The 24,990-nt window shown below is 36.2% G+C and overlaps 1 protein-coding gene and 1 pseudogene across 2 annotated transcripts; one reads left to right on the plus strand and one right to left on the minus strand.

The window, feature by feature from the left end:
* Positions 1 to 1,026: 1,026 nt before the first annotated feature.
* CUNH8orf89 (chromosome unknown C8orf89 homolog) lies at positions 1,027 to 21,761 on the minus strand. The gene is made up of 5 exons (XM_032421934.1): positions 21,125 to 21,761; positions 10,635 to 10,801; positions 8,705 to 8,858; positions 5,597 to 5,652; positions 1,027 to 1,260 (listed from the first exon to the last, which is right to left on the minus strand). Exons 1-5 carry the CDS (start codon positions 21,199 to 21,201, stop codon positions 1,112 to 1,114), a joined length of 603 nt encoding a protein of 200 aa, XP_032277825.1. The 5' UTR covers positions 21,202 to 21,761; the 3' UTR covers positions 1,027 to 1,111.
* On the plus strand, positions 15,392 to 16,093 carry LOC116643143 (annotated as a pseudogene). The gene has a single exon (XR_004301495.1). The product of XR_004301495.1 is annotated as a peptidyl-prolyl cis-trans isomerase A-like (transcript).
* Positions 21,762 to 24,990: the final 3,229 nt, after the last annotated feature.

Raw genomic sequence — 24,990 nt, forward strand, 5'->3', positions numbered from 1 at the left:
CGATCTGGTCCCGGCTGGGTGCCTGTAAGCACGTGAATTTATGACACTTGCCCTATACTACCTAGTGCCCCAGCCAAATGCATCATTCCCAAATGCACAGCATGTCTCTGCTTATGTTATTCCATCTTTCTAGAAATGCCCTCTCCCTCCATCTTTCCTGTCTTTAAGGTTCATTTCAAACACTGTTACCTTCTGTGAAGCTTTCTTTGACCACCCCAATGGATGTTACTGCCCTGTTTTTGAACCTCTGTAACACTTTGTGGTTCTCTTATGGCCTGTATCCCACTCTTCACTGGATCAGTCATTGGTATCCTTGATTTCTTCCCATATCTCAGGGAGGTGTATTGATGGGTGCTTGTCCCCCACTCCTCAAGGCTTTCTGAAAGAGGGGTTTTCCTCTTGACCTAGACCTTCCTTCCTCCTCCCTACAGAGATGGAGCAAGTGTCCATCTCTCCCCTCTGGGGATCTTCCTGTCCACACAGTAGAAATGCCTTGCTCTACTTGGCAGGAAAGGCCCTGATGTGGTGGGTGAGCTTGTCAGTAATGACTGAATGTGTACATTTGTCCAATTCTGAAGTTCAGGATTAGGAGGCTCACTGTTGCCACACACCTAAGACAGGATTTTCCTTCCAGGTTTTACCAGCAAACAAAGCTATATTTTTATCTGCTTGAATACTTATCTCACAACTGTTTTCAAACTCAAGCAGGGAAAAGGAGGTGTTCTCATTGGACATCTCTAAGCCCAATAATGATTCACTCTGTCTTGAATCCTCTGCAGCAACTAGCAAAGTCATTCACTGTACAAACAGGCCCTCAAAACACATGTATCAAATTGAATCAAAGGGTATAATCAGTATGTATAAAATTCATGGAATGTAATTTTTCCTATGTCATGTCCCCATAAACCATAACTTAAATGTCTTTTTGTAGATGTTAAAGAAATGCAAATGATTCTGTATATTACATAAAATATTTATTTCTTATTTACATTTCCATTTTTATGTAAATCATTGCACATAATATTACATATCAAAAAAAAAAGAAAAAGAAAGGAAAAGATATATAAACCTTAGACATCAGTGAAGAAAGCATTGCACCATGTGATACTTATCAGCAGTCTTGCAGGTCTCGTTTCTTGCTCTTTTTGGATTTTCTAGTAGTTTCTTGACGAATGGTATCATACTCCAATATGGCCATTTTGGAAAGTCTCTGTAAGTATTGAGATGATGCTCCAGCAAGAGGATCGCTGAAGCCAGAACCTGTGAAGAAAAAGAAATCAACTATTAAAATTAAGCACACTGAAATGATATTCTCTAAAATACAGGGCAAACAAAATCTCTCTTCCTCAAATGACCATTAAACACTGCTAGTTCTTGATATATCACATTAGTTGAAGTAAAAATAGAAAATATTTACTTTCTAAAGTGATTGTGATGTCAAGTCATCTCAAAAATATTTAACTAGGGGTGCCTGGGTGGCTCAGTCGGTTGGGCGTCTGACTCTTGATTTGGTTCAGATTATGATCTCAGGGTCATGGGATCGAGCCCTGCATAGGGCTCCACTCAGCAGGGGGCAGGAGGGGTCTGCTTGAGATTCTCTCTCCCTCTCCCTCTGCCTCTCCCCCCCCACTCATGCTCTCTCTCTAATAAATAAATAAGTCTTTTTTTAAAATGTAACTAAAAAATCCTATAATATTCATATTTAATTATATAAAACTAAATCTGAGTCTATAATGTACTTTTTAAAACATGGGATGGCTGTGGAATTTATTCCAAAGCAAAAGAAACAGTCTCCAAAAATAATTAACTTGTTTCATACCTTACATGTTCATCAAGTTATTTTCTCCAAATATACCATTTCTCATAAATGCTAAGTTTAGTAAAATAGTAAAACTGTAAAGGAAAATGAATCATTCACTAACTGAACAGCATACTCAAGTTTCTATTATAGAGTGGTAGTAATAATAGTAATACATAACATATAGCAAATGATCTCTCTGTGCCAAGTACTTATATTTATTTCACCCACACAACACTATGAAGTAGGCAGTTAGTACCCTCTTGGACCACAGATATAAAAAGATTTAGTGGGGCTAAAAAACTTGCCCAAGGGCAAAGGATTTGAATCCAGATTCATCAAATTCAAACTTCCCATGCAATCACTACATATTGCCCTAAATAAGTAAAGATGTATAAATACTTCTATTTTGAAACATATAAAACTTTGAAAATAATGTACTGATTCAAACTATTTTAAAACATTATTTAATTTCAAAACAGTCAAGTGTCAAAAAAAGCTATCTACAATTCTCCAGTGTGGTTATTTTTGGTTTGTTTTGTTATTTGAGTGCATAACATGAGTAGGAAGTTCAGAGAAAGACAGAGGGTAGAGGGAAAGAATATGATCGGGATACTGGTTCTTAGCAGTACAATGACCCTGACACTTAGAAAAACTCTCTGGCTACAAATTAACTGGATTCTAGATATTAACCAAATGTCAAAAAGTTTCAAAAAACTTCAAAACTTTATACAAACCAATACAATTAAGTTGGACGTTAACAATAAGATAAATTTAAAATCCTCAAATAGTTAGAAATTTATACACACATTTTAGATTATTCATCAGTCAAAAAAGAAATCATAATAAACATTAAATTATTTGTAACTAAATGATAATGAAAATATTACAAAACTTCTGTGATGCAGCAAAAGTTATACATAGAGAGGTTTATACCCCAAATTCCTATGTTAGAAAAGAAGGCTTAAAAATTAATAAGTTAGGTATAAGATACACATTAGGAAAATAATAAACCCAAAGAACATAGAAGAAAAAGATAATATAGGAAAGAGAAGAAATCAATGAAGTAGAAAACAAATTTACAATAAGAAAGATTTTTTAGAAGATGAGTTCTTCATTGAAGATAATAATAAAGAAGAAAAGTCTCTGGGGAGATTAATTAAGAAAAAAAGGCAGAAGGCACAAATAAATAACACTAAAAGAAGAGGGACACGTAGAGCGTGTGACTCTTGATCTCAGGGTTGTGAGTTCTAGCCCCACATTGGGTGTAGAGATTACTTATAAATAAAATCTTTAAAAAAAAAAAAAAAAAGAAGAGGGATAGAAGTACAGATAAAACAAAAACTAAACTTTATGCCAATATATCTGAAAATTTAGACAAAATGCAAAAAATTTTAGAAAATATAACTTACCAAAATTGACTGAAGAATTAGAATGCCTTAAAAATCCTAAAATTAAAATGATTGAATCAATATTAAAATAATAATTCTTGCCTTGCTGTCCGTTTTGTTTGATGTTAGTGTAGCTACACAATCTTTCTTTTTATTAATGTTTGCATGATTTGTATTTTTCCAACCTCACACTTTTGATCTTTCTTGCCCTTAAGTTTAAGGTATGCCTCTTGCAAACAACATACAGTTATTTTTCTCAGTCTGATACTTTGTTTTTTCATTGAAATATTTAGTCTGCTTATATCTAATGTAATTTTTGTTATGTTTAATTTTAAATCTTCAATCTTGCTAATTGTTTTCTATTTGTCCTATATGTTTTATGTTTCCTTTTTCCTCCTTTCTTGTCCTCTTCTGAAATGATCAAGTGTTTTCTCATTTTATATTTCCCCTCTCTATTAGCTTGTTACTTGTATTATTTCATTATTCTTTTATTGGTTACCATACATGTCTCTGTGACACATTACAATCTACTTTACACTAGTTATTTTACCATTTTTCAAATAATGCGAATATCTTACAATACTTTAACTCCACGTATGCCCCATCCTACCTCTGTGCTACTATTGTCAAGTATTTTATTTCTACACAGATTTTAAACTTCATAATACTACAGTTACTGCTTCTCATTCTTTTCCAAGTTGTTGTACTTCCTTTTTGTATAATTTCTTCCTTAATATTTTTTAGTGAAGCTCTGCAGACAATAAACTCTCTCAACTTCTATTTGAATGAAAATGTATTTGTTTCACTTTTACTTTTAAGGGTATTTTCACTGGGTATCCAATTCAAGTTTGGCAGTTATCTCTTTTTAGCCCTTGAAAATGCTATTCCACTTTCTTCTTGCTTCCATTGTCTACACTTAAAAAGTCAGTTGTATGTCTTACCATTGCACATTTGAAGGTAACATATCTTTTCTCTGTTTTCTTGTTTTGTATGTGTTTTTTTTTTAACTTAGTCTTTTTATTATGATGTGCCTAGCTATGGTTTTCTTTGTTTCTATCCTGCTGAGGGCTCACAGAACTTCTTGTATTGTTGGCTTTGTATTTTTCATCAAAATTGGGAACTTATCAGCCAGTATGTAAATATTGTTTCTGTCCTACCTTGTTTATACTGGAATTAGAATTACACATGTGTGAAGCAGGTTTACCTTGTCACATAATGACTTGCACACTCTCTTCTGTATTATCTTTTTTCTCCTTTCACTTTAATTGGGTATTTTCTAATGATCTTTCATTTTACAAATCCTTTCATCTGTTGCTTTCCATTTCTCCCCCAACTTTATTGCAGTATATTTCACAAATAAAAGCTGTATATATTTAAGGTTTACAACACAATGACTTGATATACATATATATTATGAAATGATTACCACAATTAAGTTAATTAACACATCCATCACCTCACATAGTTATCTTTTCTGGGAAAGTAACTGGGTTCTCATCTGGGAAGATGAGAACACTTGAGACCTACTCTCTTAGGAGATTTCAGTATACAATTCAGTATTATTAACTATAGTCACCATGCTGTACATTGGATCCCCAGAACTTATTCATTTTAGAACTGTAATTTTGTATCAACATCTCCCCATTTGCCCCACTCAAAACCCTGGTAACCACCATTCTATTCTGTATGTTCGACTTTTTTTTTTTTTTTTTTAAGATTCCACATATAAGTGATTGATTCCATTAGGAACAAAGTCTCATGCAGCATTTGTCTTTCTCTGTCTGGCTTATTTCACTAAGCATAATGCCCTGTGGATTTAACCATATTGTCACAAACAACAGATTTCCTTTTTTACTGCTATATAATATAGGTGTCCCAGCTTTTCAAAAGTTCACGTTAAGCCATTTTACTTCTATGAAAGATCTACATTAGTATCTGTTTTTGCTAACTGCCAAGAAATCCAATAAAGATTTTTCACTTTGATTTTAAAAAGGTAAAAACTGAAAATAGCGTTCAGTGTTTGTTTTGCAGCAAGCCATTATAGAGGTAGCATGCACCCTGAACAGTGAGGGTGGCACCATCAAGCTCCTTCCTGAACTACACTCAGCATCAAGCTGCCACAGCTTTCAAAAATTTCAAAGGTCAGAAACTCAAAGCAAGACTAGTATGCAGGCCATGCAATGGCCCACATGAGAGATGATGAGGGACTATCCCAAGGTCCTGAGATAATAAAGGTGTGTGTATAGTGAACATAACATCCACTTCGTTTATAAAATAAACAAAGCTTAAAAGAAACATTAAAAAGAATAAAGCAGTTAAATCAGTGGAAAGAAAGGAAGTTAAAAAGAATAAGTATGAGACAACCTAATAAGACATGTGGCAGGAGAAAAAAAATGAGCCAACTTACTCTTTGGTTTCTCCTGAAGTGGTACCACAGTGCAGGCCTTCTTAGTCTTCCTTATCCTAAAATTACATATTATCATAAAATCACTTTTACATAAACCCAGGGTACATTAATTTAAAAAATACAATAAGAGACAAGAAGCTGCTTTCAGCAAAACTCACTTGGTGAAGGACATCACATGGAAAGTAAATAAACATTAAAGTAAACTCATTCCATCATAACCAATCCAATCAGAAGCAGATAGGAACAACCCAACATTTCAGTTTTTGCTAACAAATTTTACCTGTAGGTAAGTGTTATGTCTAACTTTTCCCATATTTATCTTTATCTTAACTTTCTCTAAGATTGATTCAGGGAATGCTAAGAGGAAGGGAATCAAGATTAGATTAAGAGGGTATCTAGATAGGCCGATATCAACTATCGCCTACTTGTGCACATTTTACCTATTAACCACCACAATCTGAATTTTATCTTAATTAACTTTTGTTCCTACTGGAACAGACCTACATAACAAGTGGGTTATTAGAGGAAGTATGTCTTGACCGAACCTGCTGTAGGAGAGATATCTATAAGAATTGCAAATTTCCTGTAACTATATTAAACTTTAGAAGTCAGCCGGAACTTTTAAATGCCCTTCACTTCTAGGATTACTACTATAGTTATATTACCAGAGCGTGCCTTGAGAGTCACTGAAAAGTGTATGATTATAATTAAAGAAATTTGAGGGGCGCCTGGATGGCTCAGTTGGTTAAGCGACTGCCTTTGGCTCAGGTCATGATCCCGGGGTCCTGGGATCGAGCCCCACATTGGGCTCCCCCTGCTCTGCAGGGAGCCTGCTTCTCCCTCTCTCTCTGCCTGCCACTCCCCATGCTTGGGCTCTCTCTCTCTCTCTCTCTCTGTGTCAAATAAATAAATAAAAAATCTTAAAAAAAAAAAGAAATTTGAAAAAACAAACTTTTATCAGCATTTTAAAAATAAATATTCACATATGGAGGGAAAAGAGGGGGTAAGGGGTTGTACACAAGACAAACAAAAATGCATTACTTTCCTGCTTTGCCATGACTGTTCATTCATGGGGCGCTGTGCAATATGCAGAGGAGAATAAAATACTTGCACGCAATTCGACATGTTCTCACTAGACTGGCTAAAATAAAGACACTTGTTTCAAAAACAGGGAAAAGAACTAACATTTACGTTTGCCAAGCACTTCATAAACATTATGGCACATAGCCACCACTCTTCCACTTTGTATATGAACAACACTTGTCATAACATGAATTTAATATATTCAAATTATCCTTCACTGGCTAGGTAAATTCACACTCAAGTCGATGTAAAATGGCGAGGAATCATTTCACAAACAGCCAAATTGCAAATGAAAAAAACCAAAAAACTGAAATAGAACAAAAACAGTAGGAAGCAAAAGGAAGATTAAGAGGTAGTTGGGCTAATTTAGGGGGTGCTTTCTGGGTTTCCAGTTTCTTAAAGATGAGCATATGCAATGAAAGAAGGGTAACAAGCCTGATCTGTACTGAGACAAGTCCATTGCCAGACTCAGCCCTACACCCTCCTCAGAGGGCCCTGAGACTCCCGATTAAAATGACAAGGGTGAGGGGACTGTTAGGGACAAGGGTGTCTCCGTAAGGATGGAAAGTCACTGTCCTTAAGTAGGTTTTATATTCATGTTCCCAACTGTCTCTGTTCTTTCTACATCCCTGCCATCCCTCCTCTGTACCTGTTACCATCTACTCCACTAGCAACTCACTCGCTCTCTTCCACCATCCCTGATTCTGCCTTATTTCATTATAATCTCATGGAAGAAAGAGTAATTTTGCTTTTTATATTTTTACAGCTTGGAAATCTGTCCTCAGATAATATTAAGAATGATAGGGAGTGGTTAAATAAACTATGGATCCATTAATGAGATACAATGTAACCAGTAAAGACTGTTTGAAGATTATGCAGTGACATGAAAAGAATGACTATGTGTAATAATAAGTTAAAAAGGCAAAATAAAAAATTGTAAGTACACTAAAATCATAGCGAAAACAAAAGTCCCCAAAAATGAAGAAGAAAAGAAGAGAATGAACACCCAACAATAAAAATGGATATGTTAGGATGGGTAAATTATCGAAATATTGTTTATCTTTTTTTCTCCAAATTTTCTGCGAAGTTCTTATCTATTTTCATAATTTCATAAATTATGCACAACTTTTCATTTTTAGTGTATTTTCATATGACCAAAATTTATTTCAAGAGTAATTAACAAGAACAATAATACTAGTAGAAAACTCAATAAGTATATTTTAAAACTCCTATATTTGTGTGCTGTGTGTAACTGGCTGACTTTAAAGCTCAGGGAATATGAAAATACAAATTTTCCTCTAAGGAGAGTAGCAACTCAGACTACTATAAATGAATCATCTTTTTTTTTTAGGCTGGCAAAGTGAACAAGTCCTGGACATTCGATAAATCCCTGATGAATAAATAAATAAACCAAAGCAGCCACCAAATAGAATATGAGACTGTCTTACTAACTTATAGATCCCTTTGGAGAAAGGGGTTTTCTTTTAACAGTATGTCAGCCGTCTGATTTATAAAAAGGAAGGTAATTATGATAATGGTTTTAAATGCCAATATTCAAAGTGAGTGGGACTTTTCTTTGACAGACTCCTTGTCCAATTGTCAGCGCAATTCTTCATCAGGCTGTCATCTCATTTAGAACCTCCCCTCACACTACGTCAGTCAGACTAGAAACAAAACCCAAGGTACTATATTCAGCATACAGAAATCTGTTAATATTGCAGAGAGTTCATTTATTTTTATTGCTAAAAATTCCAATATTCTCATGGGCAATCCATACTAGGGCAACGAATATTTTTAAAAGGAAGTCCTTAAGTCCTTTCTGGCAATGTCCCTTGAAAACTGAGAAAAGGGTGTACTTGTCAAACCAAATAAAATTGCTACCTAGATTAAAACGTGAGATCCTTTATGAAAAAAATATCAGTGGGCAAGAAAGACTTCAATTCACTAGGCAGGAAAACCTCTACCTTTAGCAGTATTACTACAGATACGTGTCGAACACAAGAGAACTGAAGAGCAATGGTCTACCTGACTGGAGGCATCTCGGTATCAGCATGAAGCAGTCTTGGATGAACTTCCAGTGGAGTTGAACTTACACTTTTTGGGCAACTCTGCAGTCCTGGTAAATATGGCATTTTGACACATTCCTTGAACTCTTCTAGACCAAATGCTGTGGTATATTCTAATTAAAAATAGTATCATAATCAATGGTATTAATTCTTGATGAAATGTATATAACTTCTTTTACCACATACTAAAATGCATAATACAATATACTTAATCAGTCATTAAGTAAAGAAAATAAAGCTACTGTAATTTATCTAGTATCTTTCCCAAGAGAATACCTTTCAATTCCTACCATAGGGATTGTAGGGAAGAGTTGATTCAGGGGCTGATTAAGAAGTAGAACAAGGAAAAAGGACAGCTTCACAGATCTCCCACAGTTGTCACTGTCCTCTGCCCTCATTATTTTATATAATTAGAATTTCCAGAATATTAAAGAAATTCACATTGAAAGAGTTTAACAGCACTTTTAAGAGTCTTGTATTATCTGCTATTTTAAACCTTTCTACCTTCCTGCTTTTATGTAAATAAGAGGTATAAATACTTGATTATTGAGTTAACAATGAGACATAAAAGAATTTTATTTCAGGCATTGGTTTTAATTTTCTCAGGGATGCCTGGGTGGCTCAGTTGGTTAAGTGTCTGCCTTCAGCTCAGGTCATGATCCCAAGGTCCTGGGATGGAGCCCCGCATTGGGCTCCCTGCTCAGTGGGGAGTCTGCTTCTCCCTCTCTCCTTCTCTCTCTGTTGCTCCCCCTGCTTGTTCTCTCTCTCTGTGAAATAAGTAAATAAATAAAATCTTAAAAAAATAATAATAATTTTCTCTCTGCAAAATTTCACACAAATCTATAAACACTAACATTGAAGCATCAAGGTTGCTTCTCCTACTGACCTCACATAAAAGAGATTATCAAATTATTTAAAAACAAAACAAAACTTCAAAATGAAGGCAATAAATGGGCAAAAACAGATTAAGAAATTAAAGGTTCAGGTGATCGTTAAACTAATTGTAGAGAATTGTTTCTTAAGCTTTCTCTACTAAGCAAGTCTAACACAGCAATAAAAATAGTATCTAATGGGACTGGAGTTATATTAAATGCTCCAAATGCTATTTTGCAACCTTTAATTTTTCTTCTTCTGGAAAAAAAAAAGTTTCTCCTGATCAAAAAACATACAAATTCTCTTTTCCGCAATTGTATTTGGGGGTAAAGGACAGATAAATTTATGTCTTCTGAGTGTCTTTAATGGGAATCTAGTGAAAAGTTGAAAAAATAGAGCAACACACTCAAAACCAGGAGCAATGAAATGGGTTGAGGAGTTTGGATTTTACCATTTTCAAGAATTACATCTCTATTTATAAAGCTGAAGGCAGAATTCAGTATAAACAAGAGATACAATTATAATTTGAAATTTGAAATATAAATTGAGATTAAGCTATTAATATATTCATACACATGTCAAAAGTCCTCAGATTAGTCTTCATTGAGCAACGGTAGAATATAAGATACTTTCCACATAAAGTTTTGGTTAGAATTATGAATACAAAAAGATGCTGTTAAAGATTTGGCTTTCTTAAAACATAAAAACCAACTTGAGGTGTTTAAAAACAAACACAATTTGTGAAAAGTAATATGACCCAACAGAGATAGCACTGCACTGATACCAAGAGAAGTAGTTCTTTAAAATTTGTTTCCATCATGAGCTACAGAATTACATTAAGTAAATTAATTTTAATTTGCTTCCATTTTTATTTTCCATAAACTTAGGATATTATCCTTCCATAAATGTTACAGAAATTATAAGATGTCTCCTGACTGCTTAAAAAAGTACATGTGTTTGTTTAAGGCACTATTTCTATATTTTCTTCAGTAAAATAATTGTAAAAATGAAGTTACCTTTCTTCATCTTTTGTGTTTCTAAAACTGCTTTCCTCCAACTACTCTCAAAAAGAAAACAACTGTCAAGGGAATTTCTGGTGACGTTAGAAGTAGCAAATTTGATTTCAGGAGAGAGGACTGGCATTTTTTCTTCTTCTTTCAACAGTGCTGATGAAAGTGAGATGCTGCTTCAGATTCAGGACACAAAATGAAAAAAAAAAAGTATTTCAGAGATAGATATTTTTTCTAATTTGTTTTCCATCATATAGATTAAATACTAACATAGGCTTACATGGAAAGTTCACTTATAACATGTAAATACATATTCTTGGGATTTTAAAGTAAGAGGCCTTTAATAATAGAGCTAAAATTGGTAGTAAGAGTTTTTTCTTTTAAATATTTTAATAAGTTCTTTCAAATCCCTGGTCACAGAAATTTAGGAATATAAAAAAAAATTAAAGTCCAACAGCAAGTTATGGTGCACAAGACAAGAAAATGTTTAGGATTCTCTCAAATATATTACCGTTGCACACAATGACCAAGTGGGACTTATCTCTGGGATGAAAGGTTAGCTCAACACACAAAAATTAATGTGATATACCATTTTAACAGAATAAAGGATTAAAAAGTCACATGATCATCTCAATAGATGCAGAAAAAGCATTTGATAAAATTCAACACTCTTTCATGATAAAAACTCTCAGCAAACTAGGAATAGAGAGAAATTATCTCAACATAATAAAGGCATGTAAAGCCCACAGTTAACGTCACACTCAATGGTGAAGAATCAAAAATTTTCCCTTTAAGATAAGGAATAAGGCAAAGATGACCACTCTTACCACCTCTATTCAACTATAAGTCCTAGCCAGAGCAATTAGGAAAGAAAAGGAGTCCAGACTGGAAAAGCAGCAGTAAAACTGTCCCTGTTTACAAATGTCATGATCTTAAATATGTGGAAAATCCTACAGACTCCAAAAAATCACTTGCACTTTTATACACTAACAATAAACTACCTGAAAAGGAAATTAGGAAAGCAATCCAATTTACAATAGCATCAAAAAGAATGAAATACTTAGGAATAAACTTAACTAAGCAATCAATGAACAACTTATACACTGAAAAACACAATGAAAAATTAAAGAAGACACAAACGGAAAGATAGCCCATGTTCACAAATTAGAAAACTTAATTTTGTCAAAATAACCATACTACCAAAAATGATCTACAGACTCAATGCAACTGAAATCCCAATGGCATTTTTTTTTACAGAAATAGTGAAAAAATTTCAAAAATTCATATGGAGTCACAAAGGATCCCAGATAGCCAAAACAATCTTGACAAAGAAGATCAAAGCTGGAAGGACTAACCCTAACTTGCTAATTTCAAAATACATCACAAAGCTAAGGTAACCAAAACAATATGATAATGGTATAAAAACAGACACATAAACAACTGGAAGAATAGAATCCAGAAATAAATAGACATATACACAGTCAACTGACCTTTGACAAGGATGCCAAGGAGTACACAATAGGGGAAGGATAGTCTCTTTAACAAATAGCATTGGAAAAACTAGATATCCACATGTGAAAGAATGAAACTGAACCCTATCTTATACCACACACAAAAATCAACTCAAAATGGATTAAAGACTTAAACCTAAGAACTAAAAGTTAAAACTCCTATAAGAAAACAGGGGAAAAGCTTCATGACATTGGTCTTGCAATGATTTTATGGATATGATACCAACAGCACAGGAAACAAAAGCAAAAATAGACAAGTGGGACCTGCATCAAACTAAAGAGCTTCTGCACAGCAAAGAAAACAATCAACAGAGTGAAAAGGAAACCTATAGGCTGGGAAAAATATTTGCAAATCATATATCTGATAAGGGGTTAATATCCAAAATATATAACTCCAAAGCAAAAAACAAAACAACAACAAAACAAAACAAAACAAAAAAACCCTAATAACCTGGTTTAAAAATAGGCTTAAAGACTTGAATAGACATTTCTCCAAAGAAGACATACAAATGGCCAACAGATATATGAAAAGATGCTCTGGCCAAGGTCAAAGAGGCCTGTGTTCTCCTCTAGGATTTTGAGGTTTCCTGTCTCACACTTAGGTCTTTCATCCATTTTGAATTTCTTTTTGTGTATGCTGTAAGAAAGTGGTCCAGTTTCATTCTTCTGTATGTTGCTCTCCAGTTTTCCCAACACCATTTGTTGAAGAGACTGTCTCTTTTCCATTGGATATTCTTTCCTGCTTTGTTGAAGGTTAGTTGACCATATAGTTGTGGGTTCATTTCTGGGTTTTCTATTCTGTTCCATTGATCTATGCGTCTGCTTTTGTGTCAGTACTATATTGTCTTGATGACTACAGCTTTGTAATTTAGCTTGAAGTCCAGAATTGTGAAGCCTCCAGCTTTGCATCTCTTTTTCAAGGTTGCTTTGGCTACTCAGGGTCTTTTGTGGTTCCATACAAATTTTAGGATTGTTTGTTCTAGCTCTGTGAAGAATGCTCGCAGTATTTTGATAGAGATTGCTTTAAATGTGTAGATTGTTTTGGGTAGTATAGACATTTTGACGATGTTTGTTCTTCCAATCCATGAGCATGGAATGTTTTTCCATTTCTTTGTGTCCTCTTCAATTTCTTTCATAAGTGTTCTATAGTTTTTACAGTATAAATCTTTTACCTCTTTGGTTAGGTTTATTCCCAGGTTTCTTATTATTTTTGGTGCAATTACAAATGGGATTGATTCCTTGATTTCATTTTCTGCTGCTTCATTATTGGTATACAGAAATGTTCCATCTAGGGCGCCTGGGTGGCTCAGTTGGTTAAGCGACTGCCTTCAGCTCAGGTCATGATCCTGGAGTCCCGGGATCGAGTCCCGCATCGGGCTCCCTGCTCGGCAGGGAGTCTGCTTCTCCCTCTGACCCTCCCCCCTCTCATGCTTTCTCTCTCTCAAATAAATAAAAAAAAAAAAAAAAAGAAAGAAATGTTCCATCTATCCCTACTTTGCTGAGGGTTTTTATCAAGAATGGATGCTGTATTTTGTCAAATGCTTTCTCTGCATGTATTGAGAGGATCATAGGGTTCTTACCTTTTCTTTTATTAATGTGGTGTATCATGTTGATTGATTTGTGAATACTGAACCAACCCTGCAGCCCAGGAATAAATCCCACTTGGTCGTGGTGAAGAATTCTTTTAATGTATTGTTGGATTCAATTTACTAGTATACTCTTGAGAATTTTTGCATCCATGTTCATCAGGGATATTGGCCTGTGGTTCTCCTTTTTAGTGGGGTCTTTGTCTGGTTTTGGAATCAAAGTAATGCTGGCCTTGTAGAAGGAGTTTGGAAGTTTTCCTTCCATTTCTATCTTTTTGGAATAGTTTGAGAAGAATAGGTATTAACTTTTCTTCAACTTCTTACTAGACTAGTAAGTCTACTTCTAACTGACTAGACACACCACCAGAGGCAAAGAAAACAAAAGCAAAAATGAAGTATTGGGATTTCATCAAGATAAAAAGATTTTGCACAGTGAAGGAAACAATCAACAAAACTAAAAGGCAACTTATGGAATGGGAGAAGATATTTGCAAATGACTTATCTGAAAAAGGGCTAGTAACCAAAATCTATAAAGAACTTATCAAACTCAACACCCAAAAAACAAATAATCTGGGTAAGAAATGGGCAGAAGACATGAATAGGCACTTTTCCAAAGAAGACATCCAGATGGCTAACAGACACCTGAAAAGATGTTCAACATCACTCATCATCAGGAAATACAAACCAAAACCATGATGAGATACCACCTCACAACTGTCAGAATGGCTAAAATTAACAAAAGAAACAACAGGTGTTGGCAAGGATGTGGAGAAAGGGGAAACCTCTTGCACTGTTGGTGGGAATGCAAACTGGGGCAGCCACTTTGGAAAACAGTATGGAGGTTCCTCAAAAAGTTAAAAATAAAACTACCCTATGCTCCAGCAATTTTACTACTAGGTATTTACCCAAAAGATACAAAATACAGATTCAAAGGGGTACATGCACCCCAATGTTTATAGCAGCATTATCAACGATAGCCAAACTATGGAAAGAGCCCAAATGTCCATCAACTGATGAATGGATAAAGAAGATGTGATGTAGATAGATAGATAGATAGTGTATATATATATATAGAGAGAGAGAGAGAGAGAGAGAGAGAGAATATATATATATATAATGGAATATATTATATCAAAAAGAATGAAATCTTGCCATTTGTAACAATGTGAATGGAGCTAAAGTGTATTATGCTAAGTGAAATAAGTCAGAGAAAGACAAATACCATATGATTTCACTCATCTGTGGAATTTAAGAAATGAAATAGATGAACATGGGGGGAGAGTAAAAAGAGAGAGGGAAACAACCCATAAGAGACTTAATGATAGAGAACAAACTGGGGTGATGGAGGGAAGTGGGTGGGGGGTGGGCTAGATGGGTGATGGGTATTAAGGAGGGCACTTGAAGTAATGAGCACTGGGTGTTGTATGTAAGTGATGAATCACTGAATTCTACTCCTAAAACCAATTATTGCACTGTATGTTTAACTAGAATTTAAATAAAAATTTTTTAAAAAGATGTTCAATGTCATTAACCATTGGGGCAATGCAAATCAAAACCACAGTGAGATATCACCTCACACCTGTTATGATGGCTATTATAAAAAATTTTTTAAAAGACAAGTGTTGGGCAGACGCGGCTGCCCTGGAGCCGCCCACAATGCCCAGCCATGGTCAATCCCACCGTGTTCTTTGACATCGCTGTGAACGGCAAGCCCTTGGGCTGCGTCTCCTTCGAGCTGTTTGCAGACAAAGTTCCAAAGACAGCAGAGAACTTCGTGACCTGAGCACTGGGGAGAAAGGATTTGGTTATAAAGTTTCCTGATTTCACAGGATTATTCCGGGATTTATGTGCCGGGGGGGGGGGGGGGACTTCACATGCCATAAGGGCACTGGAGGCAAGTCCATCTATGGGGAGAAGTTTGATGATGAGAATTTCATCCTGAAGCACATGGGTCCTGGCATCCTGTCCCTGGCCAATGCTGGACCCAACACGAATGGTTCCCAGTTCTTCATCTGCACTACCAAGACCGAGTGGTTGGATGGCAAGCATGTGGTCTTCGGCAAGGTCAAAGAAGGCATGAACATCGTGGAGGCCATGGAGTGCTTTGGGTCCAGGAATGGCAAGACCAGCAAGAAGATCACCATTGCTGACTGTGGACAGATCTAATAAATCTGACTTGTGTTTTATCTTAACTACCAGACCATTCCTTCTGTAGCTCGGGAAAGCGCCCCTCCACCCCCACCTGCTCGAAATACCCCAGAATCTCTGTGCTCTTGCTGCAGTTCTGCGGGCTCCAAGGTTCTTTATCCCCAGGTCTAGCTGGATTGCAGAGTTCAGTTTATGATGATGAAATAAAACCTAAACCACACACACACACACACACAAGACAAGTGTTGATGAGGGTAGAGAAATTGGAACTCTTGTACACTATTGGTGGAAATACAAAATGGTGCAGCACTATGGAAAAAAGTACGGAGTTTCCTCAAAAAAGTAAAAATAGAACTACCATATGATCCAGCAATCCCACTTCTGGGTATTTATCCAAAAGAACTGAAATCAGAATCTCGAAAAGATACCAGCACACCCATATTCACTGTGGCACTTTTCACGATGGCCAAGATGTGAAAACAATCTAAATGTCCATCAACAGATGAATGAATAAAGAAAATGTGGTATAGATATACAGTGAGATATTAATCAGCTATAGAAAAAGAACACAATCCTGAAATATGTAATGACATGGATGCACCTTGAGGACACTATGCTGAGTGAAATAAGCCAATCACAGAAGGACAAATACTGAAGATTCCACTTATATGAGGTATCTAAAACAGTCAAACTCATAGAAGCATAAAATGGTGGTTTCCAGGGGCTGGAGGGAGGAGGAAACAGGGAGTTGCTAATTAGTGAGTATAAAGTTTCAAGACAAGTAAGTTCTAGAGATCTGCTCTTCAACATTGTACCTATAGACAACAATACTGGATTGTACACCTAAAAATATGTTAAGAGGGTAAAGCTCATGGTAAGTGTTCTTGCCACACAAAAAATAAAAATTTTAAAAATTATTACCATGATAATATGCATTTGTGCCTGAAAAAAAAAAGATAGTTTCTATGTCCCATGGAAAATAAATATGTCCTCATGATAGCCATTACTTTTATTCTAAACATGGACACAGAAGAATAATTATGTATTTTACTTAATTTGCCACTGGTCAAATTAGGTTAAGGTCCACTCTAATGACCTCATATTAACTCGATTACCTCCAAGTAAGGTCACATTCTGAGGTTGGGGTTAGAACTTCAATGTATGAATTTGGGGGGGGGGCAAAATTCAATACATAACACTACATCATAGCCTAAATAAAATATGTGTTGGAGGTAATTTTTAAAATTCCATTTAAATAAGTGGAATAAAAATTTATTCACTCTCTTAAAACCAATTTCTAAAATCAAAAAAAGGATAATATACAACAATTGAGACCTACACAATTCTACAGCACAATAATAACTGTTGATGTTCTGGGTAATATTTGAGGGAGAAAAATATTCTGAAAAGCCTTCTGTATCAAAGACAATAATAAATTCAGTAAGATTTTGGTATTAAATGCATTTACCATATACTAATCATTTAAAAATTGGAAATCCCTGGTACTTCCCTGTATTATTTGGGCTTCAAAGGACAGAAAATCCAAAATATGTGCTTAAACAAGATTTGCCCTCAAATAAAAGCCTGGCCAGACACCTCAAGTCTGGTGCTAAGCTATCAGAGACCCCACCTACTTCTCTACTCTACTGCTCCATTGCCCTGAACACATACTATCTATAGTTCAAGATAGCTGATTGAGTAAATGAACATTCGTACTGGCGTTGATGGGAACCAGGGTTTTCATTGAGAGAGAAAAAGATACAGATTTCACACCAATAAAGAGTAAACAAAGCCTTTGAAGTCCTAACTATGAATTGGAAGTATAAGACTTTCATCTAAAAAAGAAAAAAGACCAAAAAAAAAAAAAGTTTTTCCAAGCTTTTTTTAAAAAACCTAAAAACCAAAGTTAAAAAAAAAAAAAAAAGAAAGAAAAAGAAAACCACAAAAACCAACCAGAAATAGCTGATTCCAGGTCTGTCGAAGGAAATGTACAAGATGAGCCTAGAACATTTTGTCATTCCAGAGATCTAGTAATCTATCAATGAAGACTATAACCATGGTAGTCATCAACTTAAAAAGGCTCCAAGCTGACCAATAATGAGAGTTATAAACATTAATAAAAACATTAACTGCAATGAATTGAAATGTATTATATATATATATATATATATATATATATACACATACATATATATGTACAGGCATACCTTGTTTTACTGTGCTTTGCTTTATTGCACTTCACAGATAATTGTTTTGTTGTTGGTGGCTTGGGGGGGTGGTTTGAGGATTTCTTTGTTTTTTTGGGTTTTTTGTTTTTTTACAAATTGAAGGTTTGTGGCAACCCTGCGTGGAGCAAGTCTCTTAGTGCAATTTTTCTGACAGCATTTGTTCATTTCACATCTGTCACATTTTGCTAATTCTTGCAATATTTCAAACTTTTTCATTGTCATTATATTTGTCATGGTGATCTGTGATCAGTAGTCTGTGATGTTACTACTGTAACTGTTTTGATGTGCAATGAAGCGTGCCCATATAAGATAGTGAACTTAATCAGTAAGTGTTGTGTGTATTCTCACTGCTCCACTGACCAGCTGTTCCTCCACCCCTCTCCCTCTCCCCGGGCCTCTCTATTCCCTGAGACACAACAATACCAAAATTAAGCCAATTAATAACCCTACAATGGCTTCTAATTTTTCAAGTGAAGAGTCACATGTCTCTCACTAGAAATGATTACACTTAGTAAGGCAGGCAAGTCAAAAGCTGAGACAGGTTGAAAGCTAGTCCTCGTGTGCCAAACAGCCAAGTTTAAATGCAAGGGGAAGTTCCTGAAGGAAATTAAGAGTGCTAATCCAGTGAACACACTTATGGTAAGAAAGTGAAATAGTCTTATTGCAGACGTGGAGAAAGTCTGAGAGGTCTGGATAGAAGATCAAACCAGCCACAACAGTCCCTTAAGCCAAATATAGAGCAAGGCCTTGACTCTCTTCAATTCTATGAAGGCTGAGGGAGGTGAGGAAGCTGCAGAAGAAAAGCCAAAAGCTGGCAGAGGCTGGTTCGTGAGCGCTAAGGAAAGAAGCCATCACCGCAACATCAAAGTGCAAGGGGAAGCAGCCAGTGCTGATGTGGAGGCCGCAGCAAGTTCTCCAGAAGATCCAGCTAAGGTAATTAACGAGGGTGGCTACACTAAACAACAGATCTTCAATGGAGATGAAACAGTCTTCTACTGGGAGAAGATGCCATCTAGGACTAGATGAGGTGAGAGGAGAAATCAGTGCCTGGCTTCAAAGCTTCAAAGGACAGGCTGACTCCCTTATCAGGGACTAATGCAGCTGGTGACTTTCATTGGAAGCCAATGCTCATTGACCATCCCCCAAATCCTAGAGCCCTTCAGATTTATGCTAAAATCCACTCTGCCTGTGCTCTGTAAGTGAAACAACAAAGCCTGGATGACAGCACACCTGTGTATAACATGGTTTACTGAATATTTTAAGCCCACTGTTGAGACCTACTGCTCAGGAAAAAGATTCCTTTCAAAATATGACTGCTCGTTGAAAATGCACCTGGTCACCCAAGAGCTCTGATGGAGATGGCCAAGGAGATTAATGTTGTTTTCATGCCTGAGTACAACAGAAATTGCTGGTTTATAGGCCTGTAAGAGAACTGATCTCTGAATTTTTTAATTAAACAACTGAGGTCTAGCAGGGTTATTAAATGGTTTGCCTCTAATGTTATACAACAAGGAACAACAAGAGTATTAGTTTATCAAACTCTCTTAATGGAAAGGAGAAATGGACAAAGGAAAGCGATTAAAGAAGTATTAAAATTGAGCTCTAACAAAATTAAAACTAAGCATGTAAAATATTAGGAAAAACAATTTTAAAAACTATAGACAAATTTCCCATCTGGACAATAGGGGACTTCCCATATCCTAAAATTCATAAGCAGCCAATTTGCCAGTTTGTGTTTAAATATTCAATTCACAGGAAGAATTACATGGAAGCAGTCCCTAAGTTAAGAACCCCCCAGGCTGTGAATTGAGAAATGAAGAAATATAGGAGCAATGGCACCTACAATACATCCCATCCACCTATACATCCCAGAGCCCTTTGTTACTTCCCCTTTCCTGTCGCCCGTTCCTGGGTGGGACAAAATATTTATTTTCTTGTTAACCTTTCTGTGCCTCAGTCTCCCTACCTAGGGAACTAATAAGCTCTGTCTTACAGAGTTATTATGAAGTTTGAAGGTGATTTAAGACAAGCATCTAGCTAAATGCCTCATATGCTGCTTTAATTCTCAAACAAGAATCTTCAGTTCAGACTGCAGTAAGGTAGCTTTACACACAGAGACAAATGATGGCTGCTATCATTATAATCATCATGATTATTACCCTAGGCCAAGAATCAGCTAATGGCTAGGTACGAGAGGTACAACTTGACTCAATGCCTCTTCCTCTCTTCCTCTTTTCCTTTCAGGGGAAAGGTGCACCCCTAGAACTCTCCTGTTTTTCTTCATACTGACCTGTTCTTGCCTTATGCTTTCCATACCCTTCATCTCCTTGCATAGTACAAATTTAAATATTTTCCCATGATGTTCTATTCAGTTTTGTGGTACTCATCTCCCACTCACTGCATCTGCCAAGTCTCCTTCTTTGTGTTCATTTCCTCATATAATTTGAACACTTTGACTGTGAGCTCATCTTTAGAGAGATTGCTACCTATGGGAGTCCAGTACTCCCTGAGCTCTGGAAACTTTGCTATACAGACTTTTCTATTGGTCTCTGCTTGGCCCTGGGTTTTGGAGGTGCCAGAGCAGTTAGTATGTCAGTTTCTTGGATGGTGGTCCCCGAAGCATGTAGTCATGTGAATTCAGACCCCAGACTTGAGCTGTATGTGTATGAAGCTGTGCAGAGTCTATGTGCCGGGTTTAACCGCTAACCCTTTTCCTGCCATAGTCCAAGTGGATGGCAAGCTTCCTTGCAGTCTCCTCAGGCCAATGGGGGCATATTTTTCTATTATCACCTCAGTGTCTGTAGCAGGTTGTATTTTTCAAAGAAGGATGCACTAATACATATCCATTCCTACACGTTCTTCCTTCAATGTGATATTGACACTCCTTCAAGAAGTGAGGTCTGTGTTCCCTCTCCCTGAAACTAACTTCCTGAGTAAATAAAGTGCCTTAGAAGTGACACTGTGTGATTTCCAAGGCTAGGGCATAAAAGGCGATACAACTGGCTCTCTCTTGGGATACTCACCTGTGAAATCCAGCCACCATTTTGTGAGGAAGCCAGGTGACAGGAAGAAGCCACCATACAAAGGATCCAGCTGACATCCACAGCTAAGGTCTCAGTCCACAGCCAGCATCAACCACCAGACATGGGAATGAATGAGCCTGCAGGTGATTCCAGCCCCAAGCTTGTGATTCTTCCATCCAAGGCCCCAGACATCGTGAAGCAGAGCCAAGCTCTCCCTGCTGTGCACTGTCCGAATTCCTGACCCACAGAGCACAATAAATGGTTGTTTGCCACGACTAAGTTTTGGAGAAATTTGTGATGCAGTCATAGTAACTGGAAACAGTACGCCTTTGTGACTTCCAGCTTTCGGCAGATGCTCCACAGTGGCTTCCTATGTGAATGTTCCTTCATTTCTGGCACCTGGGGATTTCCTTCTCTTGGTCCCTAGCTCAGCCACATTTCCATAAATTATCTTATTATATCTTACCCGGCATATGAAATATACCAAAGTAAAATGGAGTCCCATCCATGTCAGCTTCTTCTGCCACACCATCCAGAAGTTCCCATAACTTTGCAAATGAGGACATAAAAAACTGATGCTTTTAATTCCTTTTATATATAAAGATACTTAAAAATAAAAAAGAGAATGAACCCTATAGAAAATGTATTTATTAAAGGACAGATAATTCATTCCAGAAAAAAAATACAAATGACCAATAAAAGTTCATCCTCACTAGTTCTCAAATAAAAGCAAAATAATATAATGAGCTATGATTTTGCCAATCAAAATGGCAAGGATTTTTCTTTAATACTAGACAATGTAAGATGAGGTTCAAGGAAAATAGGCACTCTCATAAGGTTTCAGTGTATATATCAGTATCATATGTCCAGAAAGCAATTTGGCAATATATATGTCCTAATAATTTTATATACTTTTGACCCAGCAAGTCCACTTCCAGGAATTTATCCTAAAGGAATAATCATTGATACATACAAATATTTATCTTCAGGGATGTCAAATCCTGTATTTTTTTATAACAGAAAAGAAAAAAGGCTGAAAATAAGCCAAACATCAAAGAGCAGTTGGTAAGACTATCTTTATTTTTAGCTTTGTTTAAAGAAAAATAGTTATCAAGTGAACATAATGACAAGTTGTGGATTCATTGAGAAAGCTAGTTATTTATTTATCCACAATGCAGGTCATTGTGCTAGGAGCTGAAATACAAAAATGATGAAGATGCAAAAGCATACAGTATGTTGGGGGGGAACAAAGTAAACAAATAATTAGAGTTCATTATGATAAATATTAGTGATAAAGGTATGTTTTAATTCTGTGTATAACAGAGGGTTTGCTAACCTAGCCAGATGGGGGAAATAGGAGTTTTGTTTTTGTTTTTCAGCGAGGGATGTTCAAGCCAAGTCCCATGGGTTTTCATAAGTAGAAATTGACTGTGACGGTCAGTAGGCTAAATGTTTACTACAATTCTTGCTCCTCCAGAGAATACAGTGTTCCTAAGAAATGCCTACCTCCCCGTGACTGGAACGTGAGTGAGTGTAATGTGTAACGCCTTTAAGAAGCAAGTCTGCTTTTTCCGATCTTCTCCTTGCTACAGTAAGATAATAGGGAAGTGTTAATGAATGGTAGAGCCTGGTCCTACAACCAATTGGGAGAAAGCTGCCTGCTGACCAGGACTATCTGCTTTGGAATTGTTACATGAGCAAGAAACAAACTGTTACACGTTAAGTCACTAAGATGTTGAGGTCCATTTGTCATTACAGCTAGGAACAGACTAATAGATGCAATTTTTTATTCCCAAGGGTGATTATTAGTTCACTTACTCAAATACATTCACTAAGCATGTACTATGTGCAAATCTTCATATCTGAAGAACTAAACAGATTTAGATGAAGATATGAAGAACTAAACAGAGATTCTGCCTTTACAGAATTTCCAATGCAAAAGGAAAAAGAGCAGCCACTCACACAACTGTAATATAAGGCAAAGTGTGACCTTACAGCCCAAGGAGGGAGCGATGTCTCACATCAGGGGAGTTAAAAGAAGGCAGATGTTATTTTCACATGGAAGTTCAAAAAAGACTTGGAAGAAGCCAGAAAATGACGAATAGAATTTAGACAGGCAGAAATGTGGGTATAGGCATTCCAGGAAAAGATATAGATGTGAAAGTTGCCACGGAGAATGGAGCGGGGTTCAGATAAGGGCGCTGTGAGAGATAACGAAATGACAGTTTGGGGCGAGATCACAGACAAATCTGCATGCTAGCCAAAGTGGTTTGCACTTACTTCTTTGAGCAATGGGAAGACACTGACACGGGTTTTGAACCGAGGTGTGGCACATTCACAGGTATGCTTTAGGAAGATTAATCTGGCAGAGATTGGAACCAAGTTAAGAAGCCACTACAATACTAATAGTCCAGAGTGCTTAAATTAGAGTAGCAGCAGTCAGAATACAACAGTTGATTGAATTTAGGAGGTTCAGCAAAGAAAAAAGAGTCAAAGATGCCTGAGACTGTGAACTAGGGTGACTAAGAGAATGATGAATTACATTCAAAGGGAAATTGCTAGTCTGGGGGTGGAGAGAAACAAAAAGCTCGGTTTTAGATAAAATGAATGGCGGACATCCAGGTGGAGCTATAGAACCTGGATCTAAGCTGTAGGAATTGAGGACCGTAGCTTCGTTTGGGAGAAGAAATTTTAAGAGTCATCTATTCACTAGTGAGAATTAAGGCCAGAGACTGGATTAAAGTTGCCAAAGAAGACTTGAGAGGGAGAAGAAAGCCAGATTTCCTTAAAATGTCCACAAAGCAGGAAGATAAAGAAGAGGCTGAGAGGTGACTGGAGAGGCAGAGAATACAGGGGAACCAGAATCACAGGAAGCACTGGACCGTGTCCAATTCTATAGAAGTTGGTAGTGGAAGAAACTACTAATAACACAGCAACACCAAAAGCACAATCTCATTTAATCCTCAAAGAACCCAATGAAATACAATTCCCAGTCAATTACTGACCAGGAATTCCCACCCAACAAAGAACACATTTTATTCATCGGGGTAAAATGAGCCTGGATTCTAATCTTGATTCTGCCCTTCAATAGCTACATAACCATAGGTCATGAAGAAAATAACAGTGCCTCTGATTCTCATAGGGTTAGTGAGGATTCAATTTCAAAATGCATGTAAAATGTTCAGCATGGTGCTGGACATGTAATAAATACTCAATGAGTGGAAGCTGTTTTAAATAATAATAAACACAGATTTTTCTCAACACAGCCTGTTGATGGAAATGTAAATCAGTAAAGACTTTTCAGAACACAAGATTCTATCAAAAATTTTTCACATACATACACCTGACCCCACAATTCTGCTTCAAGGAATTCATTTTATAGAACTGTTCCCATGTGTAAGAATGTTCATTGTTGCATTGTTTGCAATAAGGAAAAACTGGAACCAATCTTAATGAGGAATGGTTACATAAATTACAATACATCCATACCATATGGTCATACATCTGTATGATACATCTACCATATCAATGCAGACCTAAGTAAACTGATATGAAGTTATTTGTCACATCCTTTTAAGTGAAAAAGACAATTTCTCAAAAGAATCCAGATATGATTCCAATGATGATAAAAAAAACAAATGAAAAAAAGAGTAGAAGGATAAACACTAAATTAACTCAGAAGTTTTAGAAAGAAAGGAGAAAAAGGTAAAGAGAGGGCTTTCACTTCTAACTCTATATATTCTTCTGTTTGAATGAGAACTACTAATGTGTCATAATGTAATTTTAAAAATGTAAAAAAAGAAATGTCAAAAGTATTTTTTTTTTTTTAAGATTTTATTTATTTATTTGAGAGAGAGAGAATGAGA

Source organism: Phoca vitulina, unplaced genomic scaffold (genome assembly GCF_004348235.1).
Source record: "Phoca vitulina isolate PV1807 unplaced genomic scaffold, GSC_HSeal_1.0 scaffold25, whole genome shotgun sequence".
Classification (NCBI taxonomy): domain Eukaryota; kingdom Metazoa; phylum Chordata; class Mammalia; order Carnivora; family Phocidae; genus Phoca; species Phoca vitulina.

Bases quoted from the DNA above. Each gene is read 5' to 3' on its own strand.
- CUNH8orf89 (XM_032421934.1), bottom strand. From the start codon at position 21,201: ATGTCAGCTGGATCCTTTGTATGGTGGCTTCTTCCTGTCACCTGGCTT. The intron at 10,802-21,124 runs GTGAGTATCCCA...AATCTGAAGCAG, and splicing joins ATGGTGGCTGGATTTCACAG to CATCTCACTTTCATCAGCAC. The intron at 5,653-8,704 runs GTAGACCATTGC...ATGTAATTTTAG, and splicing joins ACCGAGATGCCTCCAGTCAG to GATAAGGAAGACTAAGAAGG.